This window comes from Bos indicus x Bos taurus, chromosome 24, assembly GCF_003369695.1.
Source record: "Bos indicus x Bos taurus breed Angus x Brahman F1 hybrid chromosome 24, Bos_hybrid_MaternalHap_v2.0, whole genome shotgun sequence".
Taxonomy (NCBI): Eukaryota; Metazoa; Chordata; class Mammalia; order Artiodactyla; family Bovidae; genus Bos; species Bos indicus x Bos taurus.
In genome coordinates this window covers 26,286,972-26,311,859 of record NC_040099.1, presented here as the reverse complement: position 1 = coordinate 26,311,859, position 24,888 = coordinate 26,286,972, and the positions used below count along the sequence as shown (strand labels likewise).

The following is a 24,888-nucleotide window of genomic DNA, read 5'->3' as shown; positions in this document are numbered from 1 at the left end:
ACCTGGACTCCCTGCATTGGGAGTGTGGAGTCTTAGCCACTAGACCACTTGGAAGTCCCAAGTGACATATTTTTTCTAAATAATATTAGACAACAATGTGAAAGACAATATGAAGGAGACAAGTTTAGTGTCATGGATATCAGAGAAGTCAAGAATAATTCTAGGTGAAAAATGACAAGGATAGAAACCAAAGTAGAAACAGTGACAATTCAAAGAAGAGGATGGACTCCATAGAAAGCTTACTGGTGGTTAGATGGATGAGGCAGCACAGGGAAGGTCAGGAGTTATTCCTATGTGTCCTGCTTGTGCAGCTAGACAGACGGCATAATTCACAGAAATGAAGGATGCACTTGTGGGTGAGAGGAGGGTGAGCAAGTCAGTTTTGGACATGGTAAACTTGAGAAACCTGTGGTTATCCGAGATGAGTATATGAGAATGTGGTCTGGAGCTCGGGTGAGAGACCTGAGCTAAAGTATAATTCTGGGAGTCATTTCCATGTAGCAGGAGCTGAAACCATGGGAGTAAGTGATCTCATCCAGAGAAAACTGCAGACTGAAAGAAAACAAGCTAAGAATAGAATGACAAGAAAAATCATGTTTTAAGGGGTGGATAAAGGAATTAGAGCTGTGACAGAATTGATCTGGAATAACCACTGAGATAATATAGAACTAAACAGGCATGACTCTGAAGCTAAGAGAGGATTAGGGTAAGGTCAATGTTGCAGAAAAAATCCAAGTAGGGTAAGAACTGGCTCAAATAAAGTAAGCACCCATGAGAGTCAAGTAAAAAAGTGGCCAGTGGTGATCCTTGTCAGGGAAATTTCCAGAGTGCTGAGTGAACAGGACTATAGTCTTGGAGAAATTGAGTAAAAATCTTTCTCTCAAAAAAATCAGTTTCAAAGAAAAAGAAATACGGAAGGATCTAGGGGGAGTCAGAGTCAAGACAATGTTTGAAAATGGAAAAGATTTGATTAAACATTAACTTAATGGTGGAACTGCACATCAACCCTCCAGGTCATTGGGGAGAATTTGAGTTATAGCAAATCATAATCTTGGTGTATCAGTCCAAATTGTAAACCTTCACTTTCATGACAACACCCCCAGTATAAATAGGTACCATTATGTCATCTTCTTACCAATTTATGTTTTATATTTAATAGGCAAAGTCTCTATCAAAGCAAGAATTTTCAAGTTCAGATGATTTACTGAATCTGAAATAGATCCATATATCTTATTTCACTGCCTAAGGAAAAAAATACAAGTAAAGAGAACTGAAAAGTAGCCATTTGGTGGCACTGCTACCCTACATTTTCCGCTTAGGTTGTTGCTACAGTAAAATTCTATTACCAAAAAAAAACATTCTTATTATCAAATCCTCTTAATAGCATGATTTAATCATTATAAGTACATGTTCAGAGATCATATTTTGAAGCTAGTGAAGGGGAACTGGAAATAAACTAAAATCAAACCTGAACCCACAGTGCCATTTCACATTCTCTCTGATCTTGGTTCCTTCCCACCCACCTCCAAGGACCTCCCTGAAGTTTGTTCTCATGGGGCATCAGCAACTCCTTCTCCACATCAAGGATTTTCAGATTTACTTTTTCAGTTTTGATATTTCACCCAACTCGTAACCCCATGTGAATGCCTTTGACTTAAACTCAGATCTGAAGTTACCACCTTTACTCATTGCATTAAAATAAGTTTACATACAAACCGTGAAATATGGTTGCATTTTGTAAAAATATGCCTAAAATTATACACTGGTATAAAATTAATAATTTCAAGTCCTTTTGAGAAGTGCTAGTAACAGAGAACAGGTAAATGGGTGTGAGTATGTTATAGTGGAGCAGCTAATCAACGCCACCAACTCCAGCATCAAATGGCAAAGAAAAAACAGTGAGTGCAACTCAGTCATTCCATTCCTAGACATAAAATAAGAAGTTACTATGAGTAAAATAGGGATAAGAAATATTTTAAATGTATAAATAAGATTGTTTACCACCAACCATGGTGTAATGGTAAAAGAATCTGTCTGCCAATGCAGGACATGCAGGAGATGTGGGTTTGATCCCTGGATTAGGAAGATCCCTAGAGGAGGAAATGGCAACCCACTCCAGTATTCTTGCCTGGAAAATCCCATGGACAGAAAAGCACGGCAAGCTAGAGTTGATGGAGTCACAAAGAGTCAGACATGACTGAGCACTAAGATTGTTTACTTTTAAATAACAAAATAAAAAGTAGAGTCAATGTGACAGAAGCTATAAGCCAGGGACAGTGACTTTATATCAGGCCTTTTCTACATCTCAGGGTGAATATAGATATTTCTTATCAACTGTTTTTCTTTCACTTCCTTTCCACCGTCAGACAAAATCATAACTCATCTATGTTTGACATGCCTGCATGAGATACCCTGTAATATTTCTCCATTTATAAAATAGATTTAGTCCCTAGTCCTTGACTTATACTCTCTGGGCTTCCCTGGTAGCTCAGCTGATAAAGAATCTGCCTGCGATGCAGGAGACACCAGTTCAACTCCTGGGTTGGGAAGATCCCCTGGAGAAGAGATAGCCTACCCATTCCAGTATTCTTGGGCTTCCTTGGTGGCTCAGTTGGTAAAGAATCTGCCTGCAATGTGGGAGACCTGGGTTCAGTCCCTGGGTTGGGAAGATCCCCTGGAGAAGGGAAAGGCTACCCATTCCAACCTCCTGACCTGGAGAATTCCAAGGACTGTAAAGTCCATGGGGTTACAAGAGTCGGACACGACTAAACGACTGCAACCCCATCGACTCAGGCCTGCCAGGCTCCTCTGTCCATAAGATTTTCCAGGCAAGAATACTGGAGTGGATTACTATTTCTTCTTCTAGGGATCTTCCTGACCCAGGGATCAAACCCACATCTCCTTCATCTCCTGCTTTGGCAGGCGGATTCTTTACCACTGCACCATGGTTGGTGGTCAATAATCTTATTTATACATTTAAAATATTTCTTATTCATCCATATTTCAATTTTCCCATAATCATTATTCTAGAAGAGTTATCTAGCTCATGCTGAAACTACCAAAAGATCCCAATTATTTATCCTCCCCAGTCCTATGTCTTCCTGATCTTGTTGGTCAGCATACCAGTTCAGCATCACACTACTTACATTATGCCACCTTCATGCAGAAAAGCCATGACTAGCTCTCCCTTATCAAGAGAATAAATCTAAAACCCTTTAGTGTGGCATATAAAAGTCTCATCTCCCACTGCTTTTTTATTACATCCTCTTCCTCCAGAACCTAATCCAAGTGTCAAATCTCTATTCCAGAACATCATTTCTTCCATTTTAAATCAATTTGTGTACTATTTGTTGAATAATCCCTAAACTTTGCCATCTCCTTTTTTCATTCATTAGGCTGTTGTTCTTGTCTTCACTTTCAAACCCTCCCTATTCTTTAAGTTACAGACTAATCTGTGAATCTTCCACCAGGCCTAGAAAGGCGATCTCTGGTTTGATCCAGAAATCATGAATATACTTTGCAGCACCAGTATCTTTGAACTCCACCTGTACCCTACCAAACTGGTGCTGTTTACTGTCATGCTCCTATTTAGTTTTCCCACAAGAGTGGATTCAATTTTTCATAAAGTGAAATCTTTTTGAGGGAAGAATATGCCTTATAGGAACTCTATATATTTCCCCAAAAAGAGAAGCATAGGCCCAAGCACTGCAGAGATATGTAAGAAAAAATAGTGGCAGTCATCTTCCAATCTAACCCCGTCCCCCACACACATACATTTTTTAAAACACATATATCTTTTTTATATTTTCTTAGTTTATCTTGAGAGTTCTCAGCAAGTTTTTCCTATTATAAATGGTCAAAGAGTGAGATAAACAAATAATATCTGAAAATACACGTTGTAGAGAGCAGTCAAAAAGATTGCTCTTATAGTAAATTCACAACATCAAAGCAGTAGTAGTAAATCATAACATGAGAGGATGGAAAAAAGATAACTAAAACAATATATCTGGTGTAAGATGTTTAATAAATGCCACTACATAAGTCTTTGAATATTGGCAGATAAATTTACGCCTACAAAATCTGACCAAATTAAGAATATAAATTAACTCCTAAATTTTGTAGTAACTTCATAAAGATGAATTAAAGAAATTATGGAAAATACTCAGACATAAATATCCGTTTTTTAAAAAAAAATCACTTACCACCTTATCATCTCCAGGTGCTTCTGTGTTTGATATAATTAGATTTTGCTGGGCCAAATCGTCTGGAAAAGCTTTTTTATTTCTGGCACTAACAATTCCACATACTAAAGTTAGCAATATAGCTGAGTTAAAAACAAAAACAAAAGTTTAACATGAGCAGAATAAAATACTCATCTTTTATTTCTTATTACCTAAGATACACAAGAAGAAAATAAGACACCGAACATCTAAAGTAATAGGCCATGATTTGGCTTACTTTTAAAATTTAAAGTAATTATATTTATATTTTGATTACAGCCCTCTTTAAGAGTTTGAATTCCACCCACCATTTAAGTATTTCAAATCATGAATTTTTTTTAATTAATTATATTTATTTAGACAAAGACTTTAAAGAGATTTACTACTACTACTACTAAGTCACTTCAGTCGTGTCCAACTCTGTGCGATCCCATAGACAGCAGCCCACCCGGCTTCTCCGTCCCTGGGATTCTCCAGGCAAGAACACTGGAGTGGGTTGCCATTTCCTTCTCCAATGCATGAAAGTGAGAAGTGAAAGTGAAGTCACTCAGTCATGTCCGACTCTCAGCAACCCCATAGACTGCAGCCTTCTAGGCTCCTCCATCCATGGGATTTTCCAGGAAAGAGTATTGGAGTGGGGTGCCATTGCCTTCTCCAATTAAAGAGATTTACTGACTCACAAAAGAATGGTTTGCCAATGTGAAAATATAACAAAACAGACTTCTCCCCCTACCACTGCCCACCCCAGAATAGAGTTATCTCCCCAGGTATCTTAATTAAACTTACTTTGTACCTTGCATATTCAGAATTCTCATTCTACCTCATAATTGTATGAAGCTAGAATATGTGATAGTAAAACTAATAGCAACAGCAACCACAATTCTTCACAAGGTTCAATAAGCCCTCATACCAAGGACTGCAAACCTACAGCCCTGAATCCAGCCCACCATGCTGTGTATCACTCATGAGCTGTGGTTTTTATATTTTTAAATGACTGAAAAAATTCAAAAGAATAATAGTTTATTACATGTGAACACTGTATGAAATTCAAATTTCAATGTCCATAAATCAAATTCTAATGGAACACAGTCATGCCAGTGGTTTAAGTATTTTCTATGGCTGCTCTCTCACTACAAGAGCAGATGTGATTGGTTACAACTGAAACCAGATAGCCTGCAAAGTTTAAAATATATACTATCTGGCCCTTTATAGGGGCTTCCCCTGGTAGTTTAGACGGAAAAGAATCCACCTGCAATGTAGGAGACCCAGGTTTAATTCTTTGGGCCGGAAGATCCCCTGGAGGAGGAAATGGAAAGTGGACCAACCGGTTACATTGTGGCCCCTTGTTACTTTTCTGGCTCCATTTCTTACTCCTCTTCCCTCATCCCCTACTCTCAAGCCACTTCAAGCTCCTTGCCTTCCTTGATTTCTCCAAGCATTCCCTCACCTTAGGGCCTCTGAATTGACTTTACCCTCTGACCCAAAGCTCTTGGCTGATTCTTTCACCTCTTTCAAAAATCATCAAGGATAACCTTCTCACTTAGGCTGGCCCAACCACCTACTGAAAATGACCATCACTAACATCCAACCTCACCCTCACCCATACACACTCTACCCCACTATAGACCCTAATTATTTGGCTCTACTTTTCCCTCCAGGGTGTTTATTTATCACTTTACTGTCACAAGGAAGACTTTGTTTTGGTTTGTTAATTTTCATCTGCTTTGTCCATTGATGAAACCCAAGCACCTAGACACTTCCAGTATATAGTAGGCACTCAGCATATACTGGGCTTCCCTGATAGCTCAGTTGGTAAAGAATCTGCCTCCATTGCAGGCGACTCCAGGTCAGGAAGATCCCCTAGAGAAAGGATAGGCTACCCACTCCAGTATTCTTGGGCTTCCATTGAGGCTCAGCTAGTAAGGAGAAGGGAAAGGCTACCCACTCCAGTATTCTGGCCTGGAGAATTCCATGGACTGTACATGGGGTCGCAAAGAGTCAGACACAACTGAGTGACTTTCACTTTCTCTTTTTCAACATATATTAGAACTTATTTTGTTGAGTTGATGAAAAACAATGAACACATTTAAAATGTACCATGCACTGTTTTAAGCTCTTCATATGCATTAACTCAGTGAATCTTCAGTATTACTCCCATAAAATAGCTATTATAGGGCTTTCCTGGTGGCTCAGTGGTAAAGAATCCACCTGCCCATGCAGAAGACGTGGGTTCAAACCCTGGTCCAGGAAGATCCCACATGCTGTGGGACAACTAGGCCCATGAGCCACAATTACTGAGCCCATGCTCTAGAGCCCGTGAGTGCCAACTACTGAGCCCACACACCACAACTACTGAAGCCCATGCCCTAGAGCCCATGCCCCACAACAAGAAAATACACGCAGTGAGAAAGCTGGGCTCTGAACTAGAGAGCAGCCCTCACTCACTGCAACTTGAGAAAAATCCCCAAGCATGCAGCAACGAATGCCCAGCGCAGCCATAAATAAATAGATAAATAAAACTTTTTTTAAAATAAATAAGAAAATAAGCTACTACAGTCATCCCCTTTACAGAGGAGGAAACTGAAGCACAGTAAAAAGTAACTTGCCCCATATAACATGGCTTAAAAATAATACAGCCAAAGTCCAAAACCAGACAGTCTGGTTCCAGAGTCTTACTCTTAACCACTAGTCCTATCACAGAATAAAGGAACAACAGCTAAAATAGGCTGAAGGATTGGATGGAAATGAAAAGACAAGAAAAAAACATGGCACCATTGGAAACTACACAACTGGTGAGAAGGAGGTTAACAGAATTTAAGAAAGCTGGCAGGGTACACCTAAGAAGAAATACTGCTGTGATTTGAACATCTCCCACAAATCTGTAACTGAAACGAAATGATGTAAAATGCAAGTGGCTTTTGGTGGACTTGCATGTGGCAGAAGTTTTTAGATTGTTTGATTTGACCTTAAAAGGGGTAATACGAGGACCAAGAAATAAGAGCTACACCATGACGGGTTCGACACAATCTAAGGAATTTTCAACAGTTCTGTCCCAGTATGAAGTCTCTGATCTCCAAAAGGATCTTGCTACCTCTCACAGAAAGAGGCAATCAGAACTCAGAAAATAACACAAAAAGAATTTGTAAAGGGGACTCATGTCTGATGGATGGTTGGTCAAGATTTGTTTTTAAAGACCTTTCCTTGCACTCATATTTGTCTTTTATGTTAACATTGGGTAAGTAAAGGGACTTACAGAAAAGTAGTGCTATGCCCAGAAGTATGGCAAGGATCGCCCATTTGCCGAGTATCACGTCCGCGCTCCGTGCAGCAGCCCGGCATTGAACGGGGTTAGTACAGTCACAGAGGTTCACTCTCAAGGTTTTTGTTGCAGATAGCCCTGCTCTGTCTTTTACAGCAACAGGAATGAAATATTCTTGAAATTGGGCATTTTTCTGATATGCAAGACGGGCAGCTGTATCTGAAAGAAAAAAAAGGAATTATATTTTTAATGAACGTGGATTCCTCCTTTAAAATTTGTTTTACCACTTCTATTTTTTAAAGATATCATTCTCGAAGAACCACCTGCACGTGAAAATGGATGAAAAAAGATGACGATCTTCAACCTTTTCAAGCATTAATATCACCGTATATATGTCACCCACTGTAACTTTTTCAAAGAGAGCCTTAAAGAAATAACTTGGCATTGCAGTGACCCAGTAGCATTTCAGCAATATTTAACATCCCCTTATCTCTTCCCTTATCAACAAGCTAATGATGCTAGATTGGCTCTTGACATACACTCTAAGCATTTCTCTAAAGTAGCAGCTTACGATACTCATAAAAAATTAACACCAACAGTTACACGTAACAGATGTCCTATGTTGATATTCTTTTATTTATTTACCTCCTCGTACCTGTCCACTGTCTTTAGGTATAAGACAGTGTTTCAAAACACAACAGACCCTTGGTTAATAACGCCTTCCCTCTGGAAGTAATCTCAATACCAGAAAGCTAATGAACATCCCCCAGGCTAGGTAGGCTCACATCAACATGGATATAGTTATATCCTAACAACACAAATTTATACAAACTGTGATATTTCCCCCATGATCTTGTTACCTTATTTCAATGATCCATATTATCAACTGGCCAAAAGCTCCACACACTTTCAATGGCAATGACAATATTTTGGGTTTTGTAATAAATGAAATGACAAAATACTGCAATGTACCTCCCGGAAGTGATCTGTAATGTTTAAGTGTTTCTTAAATGCACTGTTAGAGCTAGTAAGAACTTCAAAGATTTCTGGCTGTACCTCAGACCCAAAGCTCCCCAGAGGAATGTGAATTACCACTGAGGGTTATTTGGAACTTTTGCAGGATTATATTGTGCTGTAAGTAAAACCTTTCAAATCCCTCTCGTCCCTCAAGACCGCAAGCTGAGCCATATCCATGTCTTATTCATTCATATTAGTGCAGCAGCCTCTGACTTTCCTTGCCATTCAACTCTGTCCTCTTCAGATTACCTTCTAATTGTTATACCTGTCACTTCTTTAAAGACATAAATCCAATACAGCACTGCCTTGCATGCACACTCTCAAAGGTCAGTCTGGCTGGTATAGAAGGCCCTTCACCACCAGATTCCATCCTTCCTCCTGCCAAGCTCTCGGCATTCCTACTAAAACCTTCTAAACACCAATGCTTACTTATTGTCCTGGTATTTTCCTTCTTTTATGTATATTTGTTTATCAAACATTTATTAAGGAGTTAGTATCTACTAAGCACTGGACTAGGTGCTGGAAATACACAGATGGGTTAGGAATGTTCTGAGGAAGTCATGTAATAGAGTAGAAATGTAAACAGATAATAATACAACATGAAGATTATATGTAGACAAAATAGGTCAATATTAGGTTCTCCATAAATATTATGAATTAATACCAAGCTAGAAGTGGGCGGGCTTCCCTGATGGCTCAGTGGTAAAGAATCCGCCTGCCAAAGCAGCAGATGCAGATTCAATCCTTCCTTCTCAGGAGGATCCTCTGGAGAAGGAAATGCAACCCACACCAGTTTTCTTGCTTGGAAAATTCCATGGACAAAGGATCCTGGCGAACTGCAGTCCATGGGGTCACAAAAGAATCAGACATGACTCAGCGACTAATCAACAACAACAAAGAAGTGGGAAGGAGGTATTCTAGGCAGAAGGAACAGCATATGCAACAGTCGAATTGCATGAAAGAGCATAGCATAGTAACAAAACAGTAGTGATCTATGGCTGTAACACAGAAAATTGCAGCCTCTAGAAACTACCATTGTATGAGGTTGCACTGCAGGCTTCAGTGGCTGGCCCCTGTCCATAGCCTACCATGTTTCCTTCCAGAACATCACAGAGTGCTTTTCCATATACCCAGATAACTCATTTCCAGAGTTTTTTCACTAAAATTTAAGGTGCCCATCTTCTGTTTTTTCTTCATCTTACTGTAGTGACTTCAAAAACACAGCAAAATCAATTTGTTTTAATAATAAGTTGCCCCTGCTAAGCTTAGTCATTTCAGTCGTGCCCAACTCTGTGCGACCCCACAGACGGCAGCCCACCAGGATCCCCCATCCCTGGGATTCTCGAGGCAAGAACACTGGAGTGGGTTGCCATTTCCTTCCCCACTGCGTGAAAGTGAAATTGCTCAGTCATGTCCTACTCTTAGCGACCCCATGGACTGCAGCCTACCAGGCTCCTCCGTCCATGGGATTCTCCAGGCAAAAGTACTGGAGTGGGTTGCCATTGCCTTCTCCAAAGTTGCCCCATAGTTTAACAAAGATTTTTGTCTTTGTTGTAAATGCAAATATTGCCTTCATAAAAATTATGAGTTTTTTTTTAATTTTATGTATTAATACAATATATAACACAGGCCCCATACAGTATTTGCAAAAGTTAAAGTTAGCCTTCTAAAATCTGTTCATGAGAATCCATTTTACATTATGCTTCATGTGAATAAAGCAGTAAATCCATCCTCAGTTATTTCAGAGCATACAAATCATTATTTTTCATAAAATACCATTAACTCTGGTGATCGTCCATAGTCTGTTGATTTCTGGAGAAGTGTTTGCCAAGCTGAAGTAAAATGGAGCACCGTTGATGGAACTGTCATGATCAATAGCCGAAATGTCAACATAGTCCATGTTTCCTTTGCAAATAACTAGATAATCTTGAAGTATTTCTGGTGGGTTATCATTCACATCTTCAATGCTAACTGCGAGGGTTCCAGTACATGATCTACCATCTAGGAAGAAAGAAAAAAAGTTGAGTGTAGTTCACAGTTTTTTAAGGGAAAAAAAAATCAGCTAGATTCTAAATATGCATGGACTTTTTAATTTTTTAAATTTTATTTATTTATTTTTGGCTGTGCCAGGTCTTCATTGCTTGCACGTGGGCTTTCACTAGTTGTGGCAAGCTGAGATCACCCTCTAATTGCACTGCACGGGCTTCTCATCGCAATGGATTCTCTGGCTGCAGAGCACAGACTCTGGGGTACATGGGCTCAATAGTTGTGGCACACAGACCTAGTTGTCCCACAGCATGTGGGATCTTCCCAGACCAGTACCCTGCATTGGCAGGCAGATTTTTTTTTTTTTTTTAAACACTGAGCCACCAGGGAAGCTCCTGGGTTTTTTTAAATAAATAAACTGATAATTAGAGAAAATGGCAAAGAAGAAGGTAGATGGATAAATGAAACCTGTAGAGCATCTAAAATGACTACTGTGCTGTTGATAGTATCAGATATAACTGCCCATAAACCTTTAACCAGAATTTTTACCAAAAAATAAAAATAAATGTCTGAATTTCAAACTCTCTAGTTCCTTGGGTTCCTTTTGGTACAGATGTCAGAAAGAGTAAAGTGACCATAGAAAAACTTTTCTAATCCTGGTACATATTTTAACCATCTAGGCAGATTTAAAAAAAAAAAATATATATATATATATATATATATATATGATGTCCAGGCTCCTAGATCAGGGATTCTTAATTCAGTTGGTCTCAGATAGTGTCTATACCTTGAAATTACTTTTAAACATCGCCAATTATTTTCATAGTTAGCCAGGGTTGAGAAATTCTGGGTTTCCTTAAGGAACAGAATGTAAAGAAAAAATCATTTTAACTCTATAGTCAGCTGAGCTATTTAATGATTTAATTTAAAAAGACATAAAGAGATCTAGAAGAGTCTGGTGAGACCATTTCATCTAGTCCTAGACTTGAGTTTCATCTTGCCCTCTGACACAGAGATCTATAAGCTTGTAAGATGTTGCCATGCTAGGGACATAAAGATAAAGAAGGCATGGTTTCATGCCACCAAGCAGTTTCACCTTGTTTTATGGTTAAGATAAATAGAAACAATCTTTAAAGTAATTTCTAAGAACTCTGTCTACTTGGTGGCTCTGATGGTGAAGAATCTGCCTGCAATGCAAGAGACCTGGGTTTGATACCTGGCTTGAGAAGATCCCCTGGAGAAGGGAATGGCTATACACTCCAGTATTCTTGCCTGGAGAATCCCATGGATAGAGGAGCCTGGCAGGCTACAGTCCATGGGGTCACAAAGAGTAGGACACGACTGAGCGACTAAGACTTCACTTTCAACACAATAATATGGGTTTCTCAGGTGGCGCAGAAGTAAAGAACCCACCTGCCAATACAGGAGACACAAGAGACTCGGGTTCGATCCTGGGGTCAGGAAGATCCCCTGGAGAAGGAAATGGCAACCCACTCCAGTATTCTTGCCTGGAAAATCCCATGGACAGAGGAGCCTGGCGAGCTATAGTCCATAGCGTCCCAAGAGTAGGATAAGACTGAGCACACACACACACACATATAGCACAAGAGTAATTCTGCCCAGAAATAACTGCAGTTTATTCTCTAACTCTTCCATAACATCCCAGATGAAAACTCGTGTTTTACCTTGATCTATTGCCAGGACTGTAATATTATACAAATCATTTTTGGGAGTTATAACCTCCCTGTCCAAAGTTTTGTAAGTCTCTAATGAGCCCGAACCTTCATTAACAGTGATCCACTCTTTAGGATCATGCAATATTTTGTACCTGTTAATAAAAAATAAAAATGATTTTAGCACTATAAAATGTATTGATATATTAGTGTCTCAATCATTACAAATACATTGTAAGTATGTGGTTATAGATTTCTTTGTACCTTAAACCACTGGAACTTTTAGTTTCAGGGTCATATGCCTTATAGCCACTGATCTTTGAACCCACTGCAGAGTTTTCTTTAATCCGTATATACTGGACTTCAGGGCTGCATTCAGGCCCTTCATCCTGATCCTTCACATGAACTGTGACCACAGCTCTGTTCATGGTTGTCATCCTGAGTGCAACATCTCTAGTAAATGGAGCTTCATTGGCCACTCCAATTTCCAGGACCACTTGATGGCTTTCTTCATAATCCAGTGGCTTTCAAAAAAAAAAGACAAGTATATCAACATCAGTGTAAAATACATTAGGTATTTCAAATAAGTGAACTTTTGTCACTATGAACAGTGTTGCATAAATTCTGTGCTCCCATTTAGCCAATATTGACTTTCATCCTTCGCTAAAGAGAGAGGTGATTTTTCACTATGATTTTAGCAAAAGAGGCCTTAAAATTGTGGAATCCAATTCCTAAAATATTTCTATAGCTCATTCTTACAAAAGGAAAATATTCTGAACCTGAAGATAATACAAAAACAGGACAGAATTCTGGCCTTGTTTAGAAGACGAACTTAAGGGTCATCTGACTCATGGAGAATGTTCAACTTACTATTAATATTTTCCACTGAAAAGGGCTCTTATAAAATTAGATGTTGACCTGAAACTGAGATGGTGCAGTGATTTTATCTCTGATAGAAACCACATTTCAAATGCATGTTTGAATTGTCCTGTAAGGCATGCAACTGAGCAATCTTTATTTAAGCTTTTCCTTCTATCAAAATCCACACAGGTTCTCATTTCTTCTTAGAAATCTTCTTTGGCTTTTTGCCAGTTCCTTCTTTGTTGAATAAAACTTTTACCCCTGCTCATCATCTACTTGCATGAAAATTTCATCTTTGACAATTCGAGAATTATACTTTGCTATCACTTGTAGTTTATCCAAAGAAATTCTCACAGTGAAAATGCAGAGGAGGTGGTGCTTGGAGTAAAGAACTCGCTTGCCAATGCAGGAGATATAAGAGACACAGGTTCAATCCCTGTGTTGGAAAGATCCCCTGGAAGAGGGCATGGCAACCCACTTTATGTTCCATAGGGTGGCAAAGAGTCAAACACAACTAAAGCAACTTAGCATGCATACACCCAAGAAAAACATATGTGCTAATTGGTACTATTATTATCATCATCCCCATTTTACAAAGCAGGAAAAAGAGAAGAGGAGATAAATTGGCTTTCCCATGGCCAAAAGAAACCCATTTGCGCTAGAGTTTGAAGCCATGTAGTCTGGTTTGAGTCCATATTCCTAACCACACCACTATAATTCTGCTTAATTGATTCACCAGCCTGTGAAATCTTTTGAGCCAATTCTTTAATTACAGCTGATTTTTATACAGAAAATCAAGCTAAATCTAGAAAACACTATTTTACTGTACTGAAAAACTAAAGCACTTTTCTTTTTTATTGAAGTATAGCTGATTTATAGTGTTGTATTAATTTCTGCTATACAGATAGTGATTCAGTTATACATATACATTGTTTTTTACATTCTTTTCCATAATGGTTTATCTCAGAATGTTGAATATTATTCCCTGTTTTATACAGTAAGACCTTGTTGTTTATCCATTCTATATGTAATAGTTTGCACCTACTAACCTCAAACTCCCAGTCCATCTTTCTCTTCTCCTCCTCCCCCTTGGCAATCATGTTTGTTCTCTGTGTTAGAACAATTTTTCTTTGATTCTTTTTCTGCTTATTAAATAACCACTGGCTAAATATTAAACAAAATAAAAACTGAAGAGCAAAATTTTTCATTTAAACCTTTCTCCACATCTGAGTATTATCAAGTTGAGATACTAATGTGTTGTGCTTTGTTGCTTCGGTCATATCCGACTCTCTGCGACACTATGGACCATAGCCCACCAGGCTTATCTGTCTTTTACATCTCCTGGATTGGCAGGTGGGTTCTTTACCACTAGCGCTAACTGGGAAGCATACTAATACTAATCCAATAAGAAGTCAAAAAAATTTCTGAATGTTAGAATCTGCAAAATGCATGTGAAACTCTTTTTGACTCTTTTATTAAAAGCCCAGAAAATGTATCACCAAGAGAGAAAAAGGATTGATATCTGTTTATTTGTTGCTAATGAACACTATCTCACAAATTACACGTATTGCTATGGTCATGCTGAGAGTTAGAGCATCTGCTGGTGATGAGAAATGGATAGAAATTTAGAAAACAGCTGCTGCCCTGGAGAAAGTGCAGTTTGTTTGATCTAGAGTCACTTGCTATAAGCCTCAGAGTTTGTTTATGTAATTTTTAAGGCTCAAGCTAGATATTGCATTAGTGGATTAAAGTCTCCAATATTAGAAATCTGGTGAGATGAAATAATGATTATTGAAGAATTATGAATTCTCCTCAACCGCAGGGTATCTTTTTGTTTCATCAATTGAAAAAAATGTCCAAAAATATTCCATAATATCCCTTACCTGAACTAAGATGCTAACAACTCCCCAGAAAATGTAATGTGAAGATGGAACTAAAGATGCTCTATGTTAAAATGACCAAGGGAAAAAAGTCACAAAATTGAAAGAATAACAGTGAATATTAGTATTAAATATATTATTAAAAACAACTATAATACAGCTGGGAAAAATATGACCAAGCAGTAGAAGGGGGTGACAGAGGATGAGATGGTTGGATGGCATCACTGACTCAATGGACATGAGTTTGAGTCAACTCCAGGAGACAGTGAAGGACAGGGAAACCTGGCATGTAGTTCATGGTGTCACAAAGAGTCAGACACAACTTAGCCAATGAACAACAACAAGTTGGAGTCAAAGAAACATAGGCTCAGATTTTGTCTCTACTACATCCAAGCTGTGTCACTTCGTGTAGGCTTCTTAATGTATCTGAGACTAAGTTTTCTCTTCTGTACAATTCTCAGAATGACATTTAACATTAGCGCACACGGTAAGTGCTGTAAACTACAAGACAATTTTCTTTCTTGTTCTGGGTCAAGAACACAAAACCAAGGGTCTTTCGAGAAAGACCCTTTTCTGCCCTCATAACATGGATCCTAGAATGTAGTAGTGGAACCAACAGTACAATATATAGAACAAAGAATATGTTTACTCAGTGCAGTTTGAGGTAATACTATATCTCATCCTCGACATCACCTTTTAAAAAGATCAACTACACTCAGGCTTATATTCAAAAGAGAAAGAGTGAGAACAATATGAGCTAATAAATTATATCATTTAACTATTGTTAAAGGAATTGGAAATATTTATCCTAGACAAGGTAAGTCTCAAAGGACATAAAAGCCTTTTCAAAGCATTACACCTGTTCTGTAAAGCGTTAGATATAAAACCTGGTCCAAGACATGGGTTACAGAGAGAATAATTTAGACACAGTATAAATAAGACCTTCTGAGGATCAGAGCTCTCCAGACATGGAATAAGCTGCCAGTGGAGATGTGGAGATCCTTAATAACTGAGAATGTTCAAGCATAAGTAGGTGCCTAATAACTGATAACAAAATTATACAAGAAAGACAGCATGAAAGCAGAACTGCTTGACTAAATAGATTAAGTTCTCTTACAACTTGTATAGTGTATAATCTGAAACCATTTAATTGATTAAACCACTAATTGATTAAAACTTAACTTGCCTCTTCAATATTCACAAATCAATGTGATATACCACATTAACAAATTGAAAGATAAAAACCATATGATTATCTCAATAGATGCAGAAAAAGCTTTTGACAAAATTCAACATCCATTTATGATATTAAAAAAAACCCTCAGAAAGCAGGCATAGAAGGAACATACCTCAACATACTAAAAGCCATATATGATAAACCCATAGCAAACATTATCCTTAATGGTGAAAAATTGAAAGCATTTCCCCTAAAGTCAGGAACAAGACAAGGATGCCCACTCTCACCACTACTATTCAACATAGTTTTGGAAGTTTTAGCCACAGCAATCAGAGAAGAAAAAGAAATAAAAGGAATCCAGACTGGAAAAGAAGAAGTAAAACTCTCACTGTTTGCAGATGACATGATCCTCTACATAGAAAACCCTAAAGACTCCACCAGAAAATTACTAGAGCTAATCAATGAATATAGTAAAGTTGCAGGATATAAAATCAACACAGAGAAATCCCTTGCATTCCTATACACTAATAATGAGAAAACAGAAAAAGAAATTAAGGAAACAATTGCATTCACCATTGCAATGAAATGAATAAAATAGGAATGAAGCTACCTAAAGAAACAAAAGACCTACATATAGAAAACTATAAAACACTGATGAAAGAAATCAGAGATGACACAAATAGATGGAGAAATATACCATGTTCATGGATTGGAAGAATCAATATAGTGAAAATGAGTATACTACCCAAAGCAATCTATAGATTCAATGCAATCCCTATCAAGCTACCAACGGTATTTTTCAAAGAACTAGAACAAATAATTTCACAATTTGTATGAAAATACAAAAAAAAACCCTCGAATAGCCAAAGCAATCTTGAGAAAGAAGCATGGAACTGGAGGAAACAACCTTCCTGACTTCAGGCTCTACTACAAAGCTACAGTCATCAAGACAGTATGGTACTGGCACAAAGACATAAATATAGATCAATGGAACAAAATAGAAAACCCAGAGATAAACCCATGCACCTATGGACACCTTATCTTTGACAAAAGAGGCAAGAATACACAATGGAGAAAAGACAATTTCTTTAACAAGTGTTGCTGGGAAAACTGGTCAACCACTTGTAAAGAATGAAACTAGAACACTTTCTAACACCATACACAAAAATAAACTCAAAATGAATCAAAGATCTAAATATAAGACCAGAAACTATAAAACTCCTAGCGGAAAACATAGACAAAACACTCTCTGATGTAAATCATAGCAGGATCCTCTATGACCCACATCCCAGAGTAATGGAAATAAAAGCAAAAATAAACAAATGGGACCTAATTAAAATTAAAAGCTTCTGCACAATGAAGGAAACTATAAGCAAGGTGAAGAGACAGCCTTCAGAATGGGAGAAAATAGCAAATGAAGCAACTGACAAAGAATTAATCTCAGAAATATACAAGCAACTCCTGAAGCTCAATTCCAGAAAAATAAGCAACCCAATCAAAAAATGGGCCAAAGAAGAAGACATACAGATGGCTAACAAACACATGAAAAGATGCTCAACATCACTCATTATCAGAGAAATGCAAATCAAAACCACAATGAGGTACCATCTCACGCCGGTCAGAATGGCTGCTATCAAAAAGTCTATAAACAATAAATGTTGGAGAGCGTGTGGAGAAAAAGGAACCCTCTTACACTGTTGGTGGGAATGCAAACTAGTACAGCCACTATGCATTGGAAAAGACTCTGATGCTGGGAGGGATTGGGGGCAGGAGGAGAAGGGGACGACAGAGGATGAGATGGCTGGATGGCATCACCAACTTGATGGACATGAGTTTGAGTGAACTCTGGGAGATGGTGATGGACAGGGAGGCCTGGCGTGCTGAGATTCATGGGGTTGCAAAGAGTCGGCCACGACTGAGCGACTGAACTGAGCTGAACTGAACAGCCACTATGGAGAACAGTGTGGAGATTCCTTAAAACAAATAGAACTGCCATATGACCCAGCAATCCCACTCCTGAGCATACACACCGAGGAAACCAGAATTGAAAGAGACACGTGTACCCCAATGTTCATCGCAGCACTGTTTACAATAGCCAGGACATGGAAGCAACCTAGATGTCCATCAGCAGATGAATGGATAAGAATGCTGTGGTACATATACACAATGGAACATTACTCAACTATTAAAAAGAATGCATTTGAATCAGTTCTAATGAGGTAGATGAAACTGGAGCCTATTATACAGAGCGAAGTAAGTCAGAAATAAAAACACCAATACAGTATATTAATAAATATATATATGGAATTTAGAAAAATGGTAACGATAACCCTATATGTGAGACAGCAAAAGAGACACAGATGTAAAGAACAGACTTTTGGACTCTGTGGGAGAAGGCAAGGGTGGGATGATTTGAGAGAATAACATTGAAACATGTATATTATTATATGTGAAATAGATCGCCATCTAGGTTTGATGCATGAGACAGGGCACTCAGGGCTGGTGCAATGGGATGACCCTGAGGAATGGGACAGGGAGGGAGGTGGCAGGGGGTTCAGGATGGGAGAACACATGTACACCCATGGCTGATTCATGTGAATGTATGGCAAAAACCATCACAATATTGTAAAGTAATTAACCTCCAATTAAAATAAATTAATTTAAAAAAGTAAAAGCAAAAGAAAAAAAAACTTGCCAAATTGTCAATTACTCATTATTTACTGTACCTTTACAACAGACAAAACACCTTCATTAGTTGCTTTGTCTGTAGTGATTTTGAAATGTCCATTTTCATTGCCCTTTAAAATAGTAAAATTGGCTCTCCAATTGGCAGTGTTAATCAAATCCTTATCTTCTACGGGTATTCTTAGAATTTCCACATTGACCGTGTTTTCCTCGACTGATGCTTCATACTGAAACAGAGAGAACTCATTAAAACCTTATCTTATAAGGGAAACTTCTACAAAGAAAGTAAAACACGTCTTTCACTCCAAAAGTACTTGTTCTTAAAGCTTTTGCCTAGATTATTTCAAAACATGAATCATGAAAGCATTGTTTTATTAAGAGTTACTTTTACATGAACGTAGAACTTTGATACAAATGAAGACTAATACCATAGCCTTTAACAAAAGAAAGATAATATAAATACCAATATGAATAAATAGATTTATATGCCATATGTTTCATTTTATTGATAAAATAAGCATAGATACTTCGAAGGATGATAAATACTTTAATTCCAATTAAATTAAAAACAGCAATAGAGATCAATTTTGATATTATCTACTTACGGCATTCTGTCTGAAAGTGGGCAAATTGTCATTTGAATCTTTTACTGTTATGATGCAAGTCGCTGTACTCATCAATCCAAAAAACTGGCCATCCATATCTTGTACTTTCATTATCAATGAGTATTTGTCTGCAACCTGAAAACAAAGGAAGTATGTAATTAGTTTTGAAAACCTTTGTTTAGATGTATAAAGGAAACCACAGTGGTACACACTTCTATTAATGTGTATCCATGCTTTTATTTGATTTCCCTATTTGCATATACCCAAAAGCATGGTAGACAGGAAGAAGGCTGAAAGTAGGCAGAGCTTCAGTGACAAAGATCCACAGTAAGAAAGTAGATTTACATTTTAGGTTGCAGGTAATAGAAGGTTTTATGGGCGTCATATGGGGAGTACAAAATAGGAACATTTGAGTTTTAGAAAGAATGTTTTTAAAGAAGGTTGAGCACAATTGGGAGTGAACTGAGCTGGGATTCAAAGGAACCTGTTGAAGTCTCCTGAAACAGTCCAAAGCTGGGGCCTTGGCAATAAGGACAGAAAGCAAGGGTGATAGGAAAGTTATTTATAAGTCAAAATGCGGTTTGACTTGAGAACAGATTGTATGCATAGTTACGAAAGAAAGAGGGGTTGAGGATGCTGCTCTGGGGTCCTACTTAGATGGGCAGACAGAGGTATCACCAACCAATACAGGAAGACAGTGGTTCCTTGAGGAGAAAAGTGCTGGCAAGGTTGGCAAGGAGGAGTGAAAAAAAATGAGTTTTTCCTGGTGTATATTGAATTCTATATTCCTGTGGGAAATCTAGTAGAAGCAGAGCGGCTTCCCTGATGGCTCAGTGGTAAAGAATAAGCCTGTAATGCAAGAGACTCAGGAGATGCAGGTTCGATCCCTGGGTCAGGAAGATCCCCTAGAGGAAATGGCAACCCACTCCAGTATTCTTACCTGGAGAATCCCACAGACAGAGGAGGCTGGTGGGCTACAGTCCAAAGGGTCACAAAGAGTCTGACATGACTGAGCGCACACACACATATACACACACGGGAAGTCTAAGGAGAAATGTCCAGAAGACAGCTGAATAGATAGACCTATACTTAAGGGCAGCTCAAGGACTGAAATACCAATCTTGGAGTCAGCAGTAGCTGGACAGTGATTGAAATTATGGCAAGAATCAAATTTCCAGGGAGAGAGTGAGTGAAAGTTGCTCAGTCGTATTGGACTCATTGCAACCCCATGGGCTGTACATTCTATGGAATTCTCCAGGCCAGAATACTGGAGTAGGTAGCCTTTCCCTTCTCCAGGGGATCATCACATTCCAGGGATCGAACCCAGATCTCCCGAATTGCAGGTGGATTCTTTACCAGCTAAGCCACAAGGGAAGCCCAAGACTACTGAAGTGAGTAACCTATCCCTTCTCCAGAGAATCTTCCTGCCCCAGGAATCAAACCAGGGTCTCCTGCATTGCAGGTGCATTCTTTACCAACTGAGTTATCAGGGGAGAGAATAAAGGATGAGAAAAGCAGAGGATGTAAGGAACACTAGTATTTCATGCTTAGGAGAAGTAAGAAGAGTAAGCAAAGGACAGATGCTCAAAACAAAAGATCAGGGAAGCAGGAGGAGAACCAGAAATCCAAGAGAAGAGAGAGTTTTCATAATTGCCAGCAATAGAGCTTTAATAATTAACCACTGGATTAGGCAGTTAGGTGATCGCTGTTGACCTCTGAGAATGGAGTTTGCAGATAGTGTGCTGATGCTGCAATGGACTCACTGGTTTGTGACACAATCACCTCTGTTGCCTTCTCTTCATTTTACTCTTCTTTAGCCACTCCTTTTGTTCTTTTATTTTTCATCATTTTCTATTTCCCTCTATCCCTTCTTTGGTCTTTATTTTACTCATCCTTCTTTTACAGTGGAAACTAACATTCCCATCCCAAACTATTCCTTCCAAAGGCTCTGGAACTCTCTGAGACCCTCCTCTGAGACCCTTCGATTTTTTTTGATCAAGTGAGCAAATCTGGGGTTTGATCCCAAATCTGTATCTTATAAGCTGTGTAACCCTAATTTATTTATTTACTCTAGGTCTCATTTGTCAATATTGAAAAACTAGGAAAAATGCTTGTTTTTACTTGATTACCACATCCCACAGATACAAAAATATATTCATATAATTCCTTTCAAACATTCCCATTTGTTATGACCATTGTGTGTTTTATCACATAGAATGTCTGGGCCTCCATGGTGGCTCAGTGAAAGGATCTACCTGCCAACGCAGGAGACACGGGTTCGATTCCTGATCCCGGAAAATCCCACATGCTGCGGAGAAACTAAGCCTGCAGCACAATTACTGAGCCTGTGCTGTAGAGGCCAGAAGCTGCAACTACTGAGTCCTTGCACCCAGAGCGTGTGCTCTACAACAAGAGAAGCCACTGCAGTGAGAAGCCTGTGCACCACAGCTTGAGAGTGGCCCCTGCTCACTGCAACTAGAGAAAGTCCATTGGCAGCAATGGAGACCTCAGCACGGCCAAAGATAAGCAAACAAATAATAATAATAAACAGAAATGTATTCCCTAGAAGTTTGAGAGGCTAGAAGTCTGAATCGAGGTGTCGGCCACGCAAAGCTCTCATCAAAGCCTTTACAGGAGATACTTCCTCCAGGAATTTCTGGATATCCCCTGCCTTTGCATGGCCTGTGACAGTACAACTCCAATCTCTGCCTTGATCTTCCCAAGGCATCTTTCCTGTGTATCATCTTAACCAGGCCATCTGCTTATGAGGACTCAAGTCATCTTAACTGATTATGTCTGCAATTCTCCTATTTCCAAATAAGGTCACATTCTGAGGTACTGGAAGTTAGGACTTTGAGATATTGTTTGGGAACACAATTTTACCTTTAATGACATAGATAAGAGATCATTTCTGCCTTTCTATAGCAAACCGGATTTGAAGGGGTAAGAGTGAGAGGGGACAGTTAGGAACTCATTGCCATAGTTTAGGTAAGGGTAAATTTGTGTCTTGTTCTAAGTTATTAGCAGTGAACATTGACAGATGATACTGTTGGAGAGAAATGGACCAGACTTTCCTGTAAATTGAAGACTAAATAAAGACTATATCAGTTATAAAAAAAAAAAGTCACAATCCCACAAAAATAAAAATAATAATAAACAAAAGCTTTGTAATTTTTTTATTCTTTTTGATATGTTCTCACCATCCCTCCCTTTTGCTCTGGGATCAAATACCATTGATTTGTGTTTTAATATCTCTCCCAGTCATATTGATCCTTCCATTTATGTTATTCTAGTTTTAGTAGGTACCGCTGAAGTGTTCTAATAAAGCTACTTTGTACATGTGAAACCGATTGATCTGCTTTGGTCAATAATGCAAGACTCTGGAGTAAATATGGGCTGATGAAATGCATAAGAGCAACAATAAAAGATCAGAGAATACAGTGCAGTAATTTGACCAGGACAAGTCAATCCATCCTTCTGACTGTCACCTTTCTCCTCCATAGAGTGGAGGTAATCCCTACCTAATCCAACAAGGAAATTATCAAGATGAATTAAAATTATGCATAAAGAATTTGAGCATCAAGTGCTATACACATAACAATATGCTATTAATATCATCCAAATAGTGCTGCAAATTTTTAACAGTCCATCTACTTTATCTTAACTAATCTTTTCCTGATTAAAAGTTGTTTTTTTTCTGTTGTTGTTTAGTCATTAAGTCGTGTCTGACTCTTTGCAACCCCATGGACTGTAGCTTGCCAGGTTACTCTGTCCAGGAAGAACATTGGAGTGGGTTGCCATTTCCTTCTTCAAGTACATTATCTATAATAACAGGATAGGGATCAGGGTATAATCTATACTCATGGAACAAGCAAAACTAATTGTCCTACATGAGAACTGAGCTGGAACACTGAGCTAGAACCAACTAGTCATACACAAGAACTAAAACAATATTCAATAATACCAACTTTCACAAGTAATATCTTTTTTCTCACTCCTGAATACTAATTGATTTTTACTTCTCTCTCTCATGGTTTCTCTTATATAAGAAAATAGAAATCATAACAAGTCTTAATAATATAGCCAGGAATTCTTACTGTCTTATGCCTAAGTAAAATAAAATGAGAAACTCTTAATCCACCAGCTTCTCAGGTAGCTCAGTGGTAAAGAATCCACCTGCCAATGCAGGAGACACGGGGGATGTAGGTTCAATCCCTGGGTCGGGAAGATCCTCTGGAGTAGGAAATGGCTACCCACTCCAGTATTCTTGCCTAGAAAATACCATGGACTGAGGAGCCTGGTGGGCTACAGTCCATGGGGTCACAAAGAGTCAGACATGACTGAGCGTGCACACATGCCTAATCCATAGGATAGCAAATTATAGTAAATTGGAGGTGGTGCGTTCAACCCCCAGTAAAATAATAAACCTGTAGATTGTGAAAGTTACCTCTCTGTCCAAATAATGAGAGACGGTGGTGATCACACCCGTGCTGGGATGCACAGAAAACAGCCCAGGTGATCGTGGTGTCTGCTCCAAAATGCTGTACTTCAGGCGTGTGTGCATCGTGTCTGGTTCATCTCTGTCCGTGGCACAAACCACTCCCACTGTAGTACCTACATGTTTGTTTGTTTTAAGAAAAAAGGAGTCTTTACTTTCCAGAACTGCAAAATATGTTTAGGCGTAGCTACACTTCTCAAAGTCTAACATTGATAGTGGAAACCTCATTTAAGTTGTATTTCTTACCAGCAATATTCCATCCTTACATAGTACTGGTGAAGATGACTTCAAATTTATAACATGAAATACTTTAATGCTAAGAATCAAGATTTACTTTGTCCACAGTTTAAACTATTTGAAAGTAAATTTACTAAAAAACTTATAAATAGCATCCAAGAATAATTTTAACACATATTCCCACATACTAAAATATATAGAGATAAACCATATCTCTAAAGTAAATCAGATTTTTCAAAAATCAAAGTTTTGATTAATAATTAATCGAGGCTGACTTGGAATATAATTGGATAGATGATCATGTTGACCTTTCACATCTCAGTCTCTCCTTTCTATGATTTTCTTTTTGCTAATTCTTGAATTGCCTCATTCTTTCGCCAGATTAGTATCCAAGCCCCATTGCTGCCAGCCCTACTTAATCTTATTTCATACTATTTACTATTTAGGGAGAATTTAAGTCAACTGTTGCTTCAGTTGGAGCTACTGGTATTTTTCATCAGTATGGAAAGTAAGAATATTGCTCTGGAAAAGGATTTCAGGTATCAAAGAGGACATACATGTGGCATTTTAAAGTGTAAGAAGAGTGTTCCCATGAAATTATAATACATAGATCCACTTTGCCTAGCCCTGTATGTGAGGCTGGCCTGAGGAATAATATATAGACACATACAATAATATACATATATACATATATTCATTGAAATTTTATATTTGAGGATATAAAAGCAAATAAAAATATTAGTGCAAGAAAGTATTAATTTTAAATAATTTTGTCATTATATTTTTAAAC

General features: G+C 38.3%; 1 protein-coding gene across 2 annotated transcripts in view; it reads right to left on the bottom strand.

Annotated features, from left to right (window-relative positions):
- Window positions 1-24,888, bottom strand: part of DSC3 (desmocollin 3) — a 55,104-nt gene that overhangs the window by 10,562 nt on the left and 19,654 nt on the right. For both annotated transcript variants that reach the window (XM_027526018.1, XM_027526017.1), the window contains exons 7-14: window positions 23,811-23,977; window positions 19,364-19,498; window positions 18,800-18,985; window positions 12,420-12,679; window positions 12,168-12,310; window positions 10,273-10,497; window positions 7,474-7,698; window positions 4,203-4,324 (exon numbers count right to left, since the gene is read on the bottom strand). In XM_027526018.1, the coding sequence (XP_027381819.1) occupies window positions 4,203-4,324; window positions 7,474-7,698; window positions 10,273-10,497; window positions 12,168-12,310; window positions 12,420-12,679; window positions 18,800-18,985; window positions 19,364-19,498; window positions 23,811-23,977 (1,463 nt within the window). The remainder of the gene's footprint in view (window positions 1-4,202; window positions 4,325-7,473; window positions 7,699-10,272; window positions 10,498-12,167; window positions 12,311-12,419; window positions 12,680-18,799; window positions 18,986-19,363; window positions 19,499-23,810; window positions 23,978-24,888) is intronic.